This window comes from Lepidochelys olivacea (assembly GCF_965140295.1).
Source record: "Lepidochelys olivacea isolate rLepOli2 genome assembly, chromosome: 18".
In the NCBI taxonomy this organism is placed as follows: domain Eukaryota; kingdom Metazoa; phylum Chordata; order Testudines; family Cheloniidae; genus Lepidochelys; species Lepidochelys olivacea.
This window is the reverse complement of record NC_140428.1, coordinates 20268193-20281120: the sequence shown is the minus strand read 5'-3', so window position 1 is coordinate 20281120 and position 12928 is coordinate 20268193. Positions and strand designations below refer to the sequence as shown.

The following is a 12928-nucleotide window of genomic DNA, read 5'->3' as shown; positions in this document are numbered from 1 at the left end:
TTCACTCTGCATTAAAACTCCTCCTAGTTTTTGCTACCTAGGTTGGACTGCAGAGACTCAATCTTCCGGCTTTGGTGTTTCTGCTGCTCTATTATCTAGCCAAACCTGGCAACCCATCTACATGCAGTAGGGTATTCTTGGCCTGAAACAGAGCTGGTGCTGAGTCACAGGCATTGGAGTGTAATGTTTGGCCTGCCTGTTTTTAATTTTATTCTGGGGATGTGTGTGATAAGTCTCACTTCTCCTAATTTGCCCTGCTGTAAACACCTACTGTTGAGTCTCTTGATTTTCAAATTTTACTGTAGAGGGGCTCTGAGCAAACCTGGCCAGTGGTGCAGTTGGGTATGTAGCAAGCTCTGAGCATTTACGTGACTACAGGGACAGCTGCGGATTAAACCTATCCAAACTCATGTATTTTTACTCTATGCTTTCAGTGCACTGTAACTGCAATCTCCGTAATGACCCCCTCCCTCCCCCCACTCTGGTACATATCACAGCAAAACATTGACCTAGCTGTGACCCATGTCAAGCAAATGCTTAGCTCAAAGGAAGAGCTTTCTCCTGCGCATCAGCAAGGAGAATTCCACGGCCCAGGACCCTTTCCCCAAAACTCACTCCTCACTTCCAGGTGCTGTTGGTTGGAGAGAGCTTTCCAGCTAAGCCTGGTAGCTGCTGCTGCAGCACTTTATGGGGATGGTTGGTCTCCTGGGTACCTAGGTCCCAAACCATGCAGAAGTTGGTAAGACAAAACAGGCACTTCAAATGACACCCAGGAGCAGACGGGCAGAGATGTATCCCTCTCCTCCTAAACAGTGATGGGACTAGACTGGTCTAATTTTGAGGTGGCCTAAATTGAGCTTTGTGACACAGGAACACAGATTCTTGTCTGCACTGTGGTCTTTGCCAATCACCTTATCAAGTCTTCTGTATCTGAAAGGATTCAACCAGAGACAATGGTTGGGAATGCTTTGTATTTACTTGACAGGCTAATAAATGAGCAAGAGCCCTTCACTTGCACTAGCTCTGAGGGTCCAGGCATAGGGCAGGTGCATGTGTGAAGTAGGGAAAGGCACCGGGTAAAGGTCAGGGGTCTAATCTCCATGCGTTAGGTGCCCCTTCAGGATGCTGGTGCTGAAACTTGAAAATGCATAATGTCAATGCTTTCCGTATAGACTGCCTTCCACAACTAAACACTACCACCTAAAAACCAGATGGCCCCGCAGCAGCCACTTCCTCCCGGCATCCTTGTCTCTAAACAGGCTGGCTTGGAGCAGGTCCGGAAGGGTGCCCAACCCTGGTGGGCATGGGATCAAGCCTTGGAATAGAGAGCTCTTGGCAATGGTGCCCTACCACTCCGCCAGAAGGGACTCCAGCTCAAGCACACCTGCTATCCAGCATGGCCTAGGGGAGGCAGTTGCTCGGGTAGCTTGGTTTCAAACCATTCAGCGCCATCGGGGTGAAGCCAATAGGTAGCCAATATAGACTGGAGTTTTCAGCACAGAACTCCACGTAGCAAGCGAACAGGCATATTCTGTCTCTGCTTCAGTTGGAGCGGGTTTCGAGATGTAGCGTACTCTATATGGGGCTACTGGAGCCTAGCCTTGACCGTGGAGAATGGTAACCGGGTCAGAAATGGTCAGACACCAGCTACCAGGCACAGATGGAACAGCTCCTGGAGGACTTAGTAATGATCCTGGGTCGAATGACACCATGCTCATGAATCTGCTCTATGAGCAGTGGCTGCATTCTCTGAGTCAGCAGTTCGGATACAAGCATGGGTGGTTCTTTTGGGTGTTCCTTTCACCTGCCAACAGAAGCTCATTTCTGGCTCCTGTGGAAGCTGGGTGATCTTTACGGGACTGTTTGGGTTATCCAAACTAATGTAGTTAATGCAATTTAACTGGATTAGTTTGCATCCAAATCTTCTTTTGAAGACCATGGCATTGGCATGTTTCTGTTGCAGTGATGCCACAGGCCCCAAGGAGGAGGGTCAGGGCCCTATTGTGCTGAATGCTGTATAAACAAAGACCCAGTCCTTGCCCTGAAGAAATTACAGGCAAAGGGACAAATGAAGTGCATTGGGGTGGGGCCTGAAGCAGGAAGTAGAGTGGGAATCAAATGCACAGTATGCACCCTTGTCTTTTAAAATGACTTAGAGTCATGTCCCCATATGCCTCGCCATATAGCCGTTAATTAGCTGATTTATCAGCACTGCAGCTGAGCTGTGTGTCGAGAGAGGGATAGGACCTTCAGGCTTAGGGCAGGGAAGCCCTTGCATAGAGGACAGCATGCTCAGTAGTTTGAGCATTGGCCTGCTAAATCCAGGGTTGTGAGTTCAATCCTTGAGGGGGCCATTTAGGGGTCTGGGGCAAAAATTGGGGACTGGTCCTGCTTTGAGCAGGGGGTTGGACTAGATGACCTCCTAAGGTCCCTTCCAACCCTGATATTCTATGATATGGACAAAGGTGTAGATTTTAGTGGAAAGAGCAGAGACCAATCGGTAGACAAGGCTGGCATCGTTGGCTAGGTGGAGAGGCTGTGTCATGGGGGCGGAGCAGAGATGTGTAGAACCTTGAAAGGAAGGGTTGGAATCTTGAACTTGATCTGACTTGCAAGGCACTGAATTCTGAAATCAAGACTGGATGCCTTTCTAAAAACTATGCCCTAAGAATTATTTCAGGGAAGTTCTCTGGCCTGTTACACACGAGGTCAGATTAGATGTTCCCAGTGGTCCTGTCTGGCCTTGGAGTCTATGAAGGGATTCCAACCGAGCTGCTAGGAAAACTCTACCACAGTTTTGTCCATGGGAAAGCAGAGGGTGATCATAACAAGCTGTCCTGTGAATGGATTGAGATGAGTATTGGGAGGCTAAAAGGTGGAAGCAATGGCTACAGTAATCTGAAAATGGGGTGGGGGGAGACCTGACTGAGCGTTGCTCTGGGCAGAAAGGGAAGGATGGATCTTAAAACTCTTATGGAGTGGGAAGAGTTGGAGGAGAGATGCAAGAGGGTTGTTTGTTTTTTTTTCTTCCTTGGAATGATTCTGGAAGGGAGCATGAATGCAGTGACCCTTAGGGTCAGAAAATTGGGGGGGGGGAAACTTTGCCTCCCATCTGGCGGCAGGATGAACAGGGCCAATAGCTTAATTTTGGCTTGTTTCAGAGTTGGCATTAATCTGTAGTCAACTCCTGAAAAATTGGCACTTGTTGGCCAAGATTTGCAACGTCTGTTTTTGGGTTTCCAGCTGGAGCCTGGATTTTTAGACCCTGTTGAGCTTTTTTTTCCTCAATCTTAAGTGTTGAGTGAGACGGCCCCAAACTGAGTCACACCTCGTCTCTTTTGAAAACCTTTAACCGTTATTTACAGTGCTGTCCAGATGAGCTTGGAAAACTTCATCAAGGAAAAACTCCTGAAATTCAGATTCTTCTCCTTGTGTGCAGCTGTAACTTTGGTTCCTGCTATCTGCTCCGTCAGAGCGCAAGAAGCCAGTCTTTCCTCTGGAGAGCAGTGAATAGTCCTAGTCCATATTAATTTTAGTCTGTGTGACCGCTCGCGCACGCAAGTCGCATCTCCTGCTTGCTGTTCATGCATCTAAATGCAGAGCATTCTTGAGTTTGGCCTATAGAATCCCGAACTTTTTCAGGGCTATGAATTTTCTTAGGTAGCAGAATTGTAACCTGGGAGGTAGGGAGATGGCAATTTGGATCTTCTGTCTCTAAAATATCAAATCTTAATCTCGATTTCCTGTGCTCACTGTGCTGAAAACTGGGCCTTTGTAGATCCTCCTCCTTCTTGAGAACTAGAGACAGCAGCTCCCTGCTGCATGGACAGGTATGGAGCCCTAGGTGCAGATGCAGTCGTTGGAAGTGAAAAACATTTCCCCAGCTCTTCATTGCTGGGGTACTGCCGGAGTCTGTCAAGCCTCACCTGAAAATGTAACTTTGGAGCTAAAATGAAGCTGGGCTTTTGACTACTGGCTTTTCCCCTTTCGTGGGTCTTAATCCTGGTTAGTGAAGCCAGCCACTCTTGCGCTTTCTCTTTTCTGTATTATTAAAGCATTTTTGCAAGAATCGTACTTGCAGATCTTCCAGTAGAGCGTGTTCTGTCCACAGTGGGACACACTCTCTGGGAACACTCTCTAGGGTCTGACGTGGGCTTGCCCCCTTATATATAGGTATTTAAGCCTGGTTTGCTGGAGACATTATGTAGGTGGTTTGCTTCTCCTCTACCCCCTAGATGCTGAAGTCCTGACCTAGGCAAGTGAGCTCAACTTGCTCTTTGGGGGTGACTTCATGTTAGGCTTTGAATTTTTCTCAGGGTGGCTACCATTAACCTCTGATGGAGACTGAGGTCTTGAGCTACCTCATTAGAAAAATCTCCCTGGAGGGGAAACTGGCTAGAGATCTGCTGTAATGATGGTTTTTGGGGGTGGGTGGGGAGGTGGGCAGGGTTGACTGCAGAAGAGAAATTACTCACATCAGTGATGCGTGTTCAGTGCAAGCACTGACTTTAGCAGCCAGGACACCTGCACCCTTCATCACATGGCGCTTGCATTTCAGGAAGTGTTAACTGAATAGGAACTCTTTAGGCCCACCGTGGGGGATGCCGTGCTGCCACAAGGAACTTGCCCAATCTACCAAGGATGCATAGAAAGACACCCCAGTAGAACTGGCTGTGTGAGCTCGAAATAAAGCTGGCTCACTGTTAAGGGCTATGAAACCTGCTACGTGGATACTGAACTAATGGGTGCAGGTGTGTAGTCCCGTCTGGTGCTGCTGGATCAGGTTGAAGGGGAAATCTCTGCTGAGGCAGGCAAATATAGTGACTTGTGAAGCTTGATGGAGCTGGCCTGTCTGTATTTTGGGGGTGGGGAGGTCAGAAGTAAGCATGTGAAGGCTTCTGGGGTGCCTAGAAATGTGAAGAATAGTACACAGCTTTGGGGTATCTAGAAATGGTAAAATCCTGCTGCAAGATGCAGTCCTGTGTTTAAACAGCTTTCACAAAGGTTCCCACATTGTGGTGTCTAAAAATGTGGCATCTCCCACCTTAACTGAATGCTGCTACACCTCCCTAATTACTTATGGGGGATTCCAAGATCTCCTTTCTTACCCGACCATGGGTATTTCTAGGGCATGCATCACCTTCGCTTGCTGCAGATAGTTGACAGCTTTCGTGGCCTACTGGGACCCCCTGCACAGTAACCTAGAACTGCCGCCTCGCTTGCTGAGGGTAATGGATAGTCAGGAGCTCCCGAACAGGCCAGGGCCTCAGTTTCTCTCGCACTCCTCTTGAGAATATCGGCTACTGTAACTAGCACTGCAGCCACCAGGCTCTTAACTCGTGTTCCGAGTTAACGTGTGGCTTTTTTGTCTTGCAGCCGAACCGCTGCCTCTGATGGACCTGTGCCGGCGTTCTGTGCGGCTGGCTCTGGGCAAAGACCGACTGAGCGAGATCCAAGCGCTGCCACTGCCAGCATCCCTCAAGAGCTACCTTCTCTACCAGTGACCTACAGGATGCCGAGAGAACTGAAACAGCGGCTAACGATTTGGCGCTGACCCATTGGACGGTGGTCCTGCCAGCCTCTCCCCGTCGTCACTAGTTTTGGACATCCTCTGCCCCAGTACCTTCCTCCAATGCCAAAACCAAATATGCCCTATAAATGGCTGTTTTCAAATATCCTTGTTTCACAACTAAGATGACCTTTGCTGATGAAGGTCACATCACATCCCTGCATGCTTCCAAAAAAACCCACCCCAAAAACACAACCTTGCAGAATCTCTCTGCACATCCCTTGCTGCTTTCCTCCCAACTCCTGGCAAACGGCTGTAGAGCATCCTTTGAATGCCTGCAGTCCAGGAGCACATTCTGCCCCTTATGCCGGCTGAAGGAGAGTACATGAAGCTTGGACGGGGAAGCGTTGGGAATGGCAACATGTCAAATGCCAGGTGCTAGATGTGGAATGGCATGAGATGGGGGGGCCTTCTGAAAAACAAGAACATAAAACACTTCAGTGGGAAGTGAAAACACCAAAAAAAAACTCCACATGGACACTTTTTTTTTTAACTTGGATAAGGTGGTTATGTAGCTGATGTCAATGTCGCGATACTGTCTCGCCCTGTCTTAATTGCTACCTTTATGTAGATTGAATCTCATTTCTTTCACCATCACTCTCCATCTCTCACTCAATTTTTTCTGCATCTTGTCTGTCTTCCTTTTCACTGGATGTGACACTAGGGGCAGATAAAGCCTGTGGTGGATGGGGAAACCAATCCATTGAGCAGCCCCTCTGATGTCTGTATCTCCCCCCTCTTTCCTTGTGTTCACTTTAATCTGCAGCTTTTAGATAAGGTGCCATTCCCCCCCCCCCCTCCATTGGTGGTGAGTTTCCCCCTGCCATGATGCATTGGCATGCAATATCCTCCATGGAGAGCCAGCCACTCGAGACCGATTTATGTTGATTGCAGAACCTTTACAACCACAGATCTCTCCTTTCCCATGTCTGAATCATGCATATTCCACTTCATGTTAGCACCCCTGAAATGGATCTGCCAGGGAATCTTCTGCTTTGATAAGCTGCTTGGAGTAGTTCACATCAGAGCTTTTCAGTCTGCCATTGTCCATCAAGATAATCTCCTCCTTGCTCTCTGGCAGGAACGACCCTCTCTCTCATCCCTGCTAGTGGACAGAGGGATGACCGAGGAGGAAGGGTGTGAACAGTATGTTCTGCAGGTCAGACATCTAGAGGGTGATGTGATGGAAAGTAGTTTGACGGGAGGCTTGACGGTGCTCTTTTGATGCTTTGCATGGACAGCAAAGGAAACTAGCATGAATTACAGTCAAGGAAAGAGGGGAAGAACCACCATTGAGAGACGTTTTTTTTTTTTTTTTTAAAGGCAAAATCCTTGCCCATCCCAAATAAAGATTCTCACCTCAGTAGCCAAAAAGAGAGGACCTAGTCCCCCACTGTCAACAGGAGCTGCTCTCTCCTGGCCTCTCCAAATAGCAAGCTATTAAGCTGCCTTCTCTGGGGTTATTTTGCACATTTCTTTTTTGTCTTGAAAAACAATGTGTGTTTTTTTTGCTTCTGTTTTGTACAGGTACAAATGAGTTTATTTGTTGAAAATGTTTAATATATATTTGTGGTGTTTGTATAATCCTGTTTTAAACAGCTGCTGTAGGGTACCTTTTTTTAAAAAAAAAAAAAATCTACTGGCATAGTATTTTTTAAAGCACAGAATTGGTGCCAAGACTGGGTGGGGGTGCAAAGTGCCCCTTTCTTTTTTTTAATGTATCCTGGATGATGATTTTTATGTAGGGATTTGTACAAGCTTCTGTTACAGGGTGGGACATGTACAAAGTTGCACAAGAGAATTCAGCGTGTACAGAGCCTCGCTTGATTGCCTTCAACTCTACCTGCTTCTTTCACTACTCCTGGGAAGTGGCCACCTTCTGCCCTGTTGTTTTTGTGCTTTTAGCGCCCCCTTTGTCTCCACTGCTTCTTCGCTGTCCCCAGTGCACTGCTTTGTACAGTTTTAAACTCTTCGCTTTCTCTTTTACAGCTGTAAATAATATTCAGTAACCCAATACAGAAATAAAGTTTATTAAATATTGAGGAGGAGTCATGTTTTACTTGTGCTTAGGGCGGCCCTGCCAAAATCAGAGGCCAATTGTGCTCGGGTCTCTACATATACAGACCAAGAGACCTGCCCCAAAGAGTCTAGTCTGAACAGAATGAACAAAGATGAGAGCGTGGGTTATGCCCATTTTACAGAGCCCATTCTGAGGCTACCCAAAAAGTCTGTGGCAGAGTTGGGAATTAAACCCAAATCTCTAGTGCTATAACCCCTAGACCATCCTTGCTCTTCAGGCTGACAAACTTCTTCCCTCCCCCCTCACATGCAGAGCTGTCATTACAAGTTGCGCTTGTGCTTTTATGCAAGCTCACCTGGTATGGTCTTGTGGTGGTGCTCCCCTTCTGAAAGCAAGGTGCCTGGCTGTGTTGGAGGAGACATAGAGGTGACAGGGGAACAGGGTTGTGTGGATAGTAATCTGAAGTGGCATTGGTGAAAGGCCGGAGTATCTTATTGTAGCTAATGGAAGAAAAATGTGGCACTGGGGGCACAGGGTCTGGTCTCCACCTGACCATTGGAGCCCGTCACCCTGTTGTCCAGACTCTGGGCTCCTTGCAATCCATTGCATGCTTCCTAGCAGAGGCACATAATGGACAGCTATAGGCTGAGATGGCTCAGATTTTATTTTTATTGTTTTTACTATATTGTAAGGCCAGAAGGGACCATTAAATAACCTAGTCTGATTTTCTGCATATCATGAGCCATGGAAGTTTTACCCCTGCATTGAAACCAACAATGTGATGGGCTAGAGCGGATCTTCCAGAAAGGCATCCAGTCTTTGAATTGAAGACTCCAGAGTCAGAGAATCTACCGTTTCCTTTGGTAGCTTGTGGTTATCACGGTGGTGTTGCACTGTTTCCACCTGTGACAGCAGATACTATTTGAGTTCAGGTCTCCACAGTTGTTTGTCACCTGGGCTCAAGCCTGCAGCCCTCTCGTTACGTGTAACTTCCTTCCGAATACCGAGTAGGAGGAGGGCAGCAGGAGGCAGGCCTAGAGAGTGGGGATGTGATGTACGAGAGCTGCAGCACTTCTGTTTCCGTGAAGCATTGGGGATCTTCAGCTAACCAGTGTGTTTAGGCAACCTCATTAACTTCTTAATGCTTATGGGACCCACATCTGCCAGTCATGCCTGGAAATCTCTACTGCACATGTGGTTGGAATGAATATCTCTGAGATGAGATGGTGGTTTTGGCAGGGAAGACTTGTTACTGGCCTTGTACTTAGTTCCTTAAAATGAACCCAGGTTCACTCATAGATGCCTTTTTTTTTTTAAGGCCTTAAGGGCCTGTTATCTAGGCTGACTTCCTGCATAGCACATGCCAGAGAGTTTTACCCAGTGATTCCTGTATCAACCCCATAACTTCTGAGTGAGGAAAGATGATCTTTTAGAGACACGCAATCTTGACTTGGACTTTAAGTGACTGAGAATCCACCACATTCCTTAAGTTCCAATGGCTAGCTCGCCTCACTCTTTTTAAAATGTGTGCCTTATTCACACTGTAGTGTAAGGGTAAAGAATCACAGTGTATATGAGCAAAATGTGATGGGCAATACACCATAAATATGGGAACTTTTTTTTTTTCCCTTGGGTTACTTGAGTGGGTTCTTGAAAGTTGTAAAGAAAAAGTGGAGAGGCACAGAGGAGGAAATGGAATGAGGGAAGGGAACTGGATAAATAGAGAAGATCATGGCCTATTCCAGCCAGGCTGTTTTGGGGTTACATGAAGTATTGAGATTCCTGTTTCTCCTCATTCACTTAAATGAGGGTCTTTCAGATGGGGTGGGAAAGCCAAAGAGCACCACCCTGCCCCTGTAGATTAATGTAGCACATGCCCCTGATGCATGGGACTGATGGCTCTGGAATCTGTAGTGGGATGCATAGAGCCTCTTCCCTCTAGGCCGCTGACTACTACCTAGGTCAGACCTAGTGGTGATGATCGGAGACCATTTGCCATTAGGTCTCAGTCTGGTACAGATGTCCTTGCAGTTGGCTGTTGGAGGCCAAAGACTTAATTTGGAGGAGGAATCTGAATAACTCTCTTCAGCCTGGTGGTCCTCTAGCTCAAGGCTGAGGCATTTGCAAGGGGCAGTGGGTGGAAGTTTACACTGCCTCTGCCCACACAATGCACTGAGGCCTTTTAGCTGCAGGGCTCTTAACCTAGCACCTTTCACCAGTCCTAGCCGTTCCTCTTTGATTTTTGGCTCGAAGCACTAAAGGGGATGCAGTTGGGATGATCAGTACCCACCCCTCCCTCTGACTACTTGAAATGACACTACATAGGCTTTGGGGAGAGGTTTCACGCCTTGGAAAGAAGGCCCTGTCTAAAGAAGGTAGTTCCATGGTCCCAGAAGTGGTATCTTGCAATGCCAATGCCGTGGTGGTTGGGGTGGTTGCTCTGTCTAGTCCTTTGTAGCATGCTATAATGGCTACAGGGTGACCTTAGCTGACGTTGCAGTTTTTCCCTGGTAGACCAGCGTGTATGCGACTTACTGGGCAGGGCTTGAGCGCACCTGTATTACTCCGGGGCAAGCCTCGCACCCTCTTGTGCCAGCTGCCAAACTGGGTGGGGTGGGTGCGAGAGGAAAACTCTCTCTGACAACTCCAGCCTGCAGAAAGGGTCTGTAAAACTGTGCTCAAATCAAGGTTGCAATATACCAGAAACTGCTTCTGGCCTGGGCAAGGAGCAAATGTAAGATAAGTGAGGGGCAGGAGCCCTCAGTGCCATCTCTTTATACTTAAAGGAAAGCGCTAATGAAATGATGCTAAGTGAAGGCAGCCTGCACACATGGTAGCAATTAATCTCTGCATCTTTCTCATGCTGCAGGTAACAGGGATTCAAAGAGAGAGATTAATTTCTGACCATATGTGGGCAAAGCTTGCCTCCCTTGCAGCCTGTCCCATCAATGTTCTATGGAATGTGAGCTCGAGTGAGCCATAAACTATATGGGGAGGAGCACAGCAGTGGGCTGGGGTTGCGGGGACAGAAGGTGGGGCGGGTGCCAAAGACTGAGAAATTTGTTCATGCTCTGCTCCAGACACCCAAACAGGCTCATGTTCCAGCTGCTGGGAATATTTGAAATAAATGACCTGCTCGGGGCCTGGAGTTTGCAGTGTTTATGTACATCGCCCTAGCAACCATGCAGAAAGTTATGAGATGTGGCCTGGACCTGATGGAATCAACAAATGATGTCACGGATTAGCAAATCCTAATGAATCAGTGGAGCCCTGTTTCCCCTGCTGTCGCATAGGCTTGGGTGCTTGCCCGCAGCAGCCAAGGCTACTCCCACCTCTGAGGAGCGTGAAAATTACAAGTTCCACTTGCATCAGGGCCTCCTTTCAGGCCAATCCTGGCTTGCTGGACAATATCGCTTGCCTCCCTTCTATTGCTGACTAATCACATTCATCTGCATGGAATTTTGCCTTTCCATTTTATTGCCGTCTATCCTGCTTTGCTGTCTGAGTGACACAATCCAAGGCGTCTAATGCTCCTCTCCCCATAGATGTTCAGTGGTGATGGCTGAAAGAATCTGAGGTACCCTCATGATAACTTCTTTCCCCTGGCCCCCCTCCTTCTCCTCTCCCCCCCCCCCCAAAAAAAGAAACCCAAACAAACCCAGAAGTAACAAGTCAAGGGGGGTGTTTTGCCTTGGTGGCTATGGCACAGATGCAGGGCTTCAGCTGTTGATGTCCAAGCTACTCTAGAAAGGAAGCTTGTGTCTCATCCACAAGGAGGTGCAGAAGGGTTGTGGGTTGCCTGAGGTCATAGTGATTCAGGGTGGAGTTGAGAATACAGCCCAGGCCTGGGTATCCATCAGTGTCCTTTCTGCTACACCATGCAGCATTCCCACAGGGCAGAAAGTAACCTAGTTAAATAGGAGCCGGGTCAAAAATTTCAACTTGCTTCCCTTTATTAGAGTTTCTTCAAACATGCCCACAGGCCAGAGTCTTAAAAGTATTTAGGCACCTAATGCATTGAAATCAAAGGTGTCTAAGATACCTTTAACCACCTGGCCCCCCAGCTGCTATAGCTCCCAAATCCCATTTTCAAAAGTGACTTAGGCGCTGAAGCACTACCGACTTTCAGTGGGGTTTAGGTTTCTAAGTGCCGCAGGAGCTTCTGAAAAGGGGACGCAGCGGGCGTGTACACTCGAGCTGGAGGTGTCCCTTCCAGCTCGAGGAAACATACCCGCACTAGCTCTGACTGAGCGCCGCAATAGAACTAGAAGCGTAGCCGTGGTGTTTCGGATTGCCAGATTTGGTTGGATGTGTTCCCGGAGGTTTCATCAGATGACGTAAACTTTTCTTAAAGATTAACCTTTAATTCCTGGAGACTTCAAGACAATCCTGGAGGGTTGGCAACCCTAGTGGCAATGCAAGCAGCAGGCTGGGTTAGCTGCTTCACATACACACCTAGGGTAGGGTTGCCAGGCATCTGGTTTTCAACTGGAACGCCTGGTTGAAAAGGGCCCCGGGTGGCTCTGGTCAGCGCTGCTGACCGGGCCATTAAAAGTCCAGTTGGCAGTGCAGTGGGGCTAAGGCAGGCTCCCTGGCTCTGCGCAGCTCCCAGAAGCTGTCAGCATGTCTGGCTCATAGGCACGGGGGCTCCGTGTGCTGCCCCCACCCTGAGTGCTGGCTCTGCAGCTCACATTGGCGTGAGCCACGGCCAATGGGAGCTGTGGGGGTGGTGCCTGTGGGCAGCGCACAGAGCCCCCTGGCATCTCCGTCTAGGTGCCACAAGGACATGCCAACCGCTTCCAGGAGCCTCACAGAGCCAGGGCAGGCAGGGTGCCCCACCAACCGTGAGACACCTGAGGTAAGCGCCGCCCGACTGGAGCCTGCACCCCAACCTTCTGCCCCAGGTCAGAACCCCCTCCTGCACCCCAACGCCCTTCCCCAGCGCTGAGCCCCCTCCCACACCCAAGCTCCCACCCAGAGCCCGCACCTCCTCCTGCATTCCCAACCCTCTACCCCAGCCTTGAGCCCTCTTCTGCATCCCAAACCCCTCATCCCTAGCCCCACCCCAGAGCCCGCAGCCCCTCCTGCACCCCTGCCCCAAGCCTGAGCCCCCTCCCACACTCTGAACCCTGCAGCCGCATCCTGGAGCCCCCTTCTGCACCCTAAACCCTGCATCCCTGGCCCCACCCCAGAGCCCCAGACAGAGCTTGCAGCCCCTCCTGCACCGCAGCCCCCAGCCCTGAGCCCCTTTCCACACTCTGAACCCCTTGGCCCCAGCCCAGAGCCCACTTCTGCACCCCAAACCCCTTATTCCTGGCCCCACCCTAGAGCCTGCACTC

General features: G+C 49.1%; 1 protein-coding gene across 4 annotated transcripts in view; it reads left to right on the top strand.

Annotated features, from left to right (window-relative positions):
* Positions 1–7611, top strand: part of SPSB1 (splA/ryanodine receptor domain and SOCS box containing 1) — a 68086-nt gene extending 60475 nt beyond the window's left edge. For all 4 annotated transcript variants that reach the window (XM_084651712.1, XM_084651713.1, XM_084651715.1 and 1 more), the window contains exon 3: positions 5377–7611. In XM_084651712.1, the coding sequence (XP_084507838.1) occupies positions 5377–5504 (128 nt within the window). In that variant the 3' untranslated portion in view covers positions 5505–7611. The remainder of the gene's footprint in view (positions 1–5376) is intronic.
* The last annotated feature ends 5317 nt before the right edge of the window (positions 7612–12928 follow it).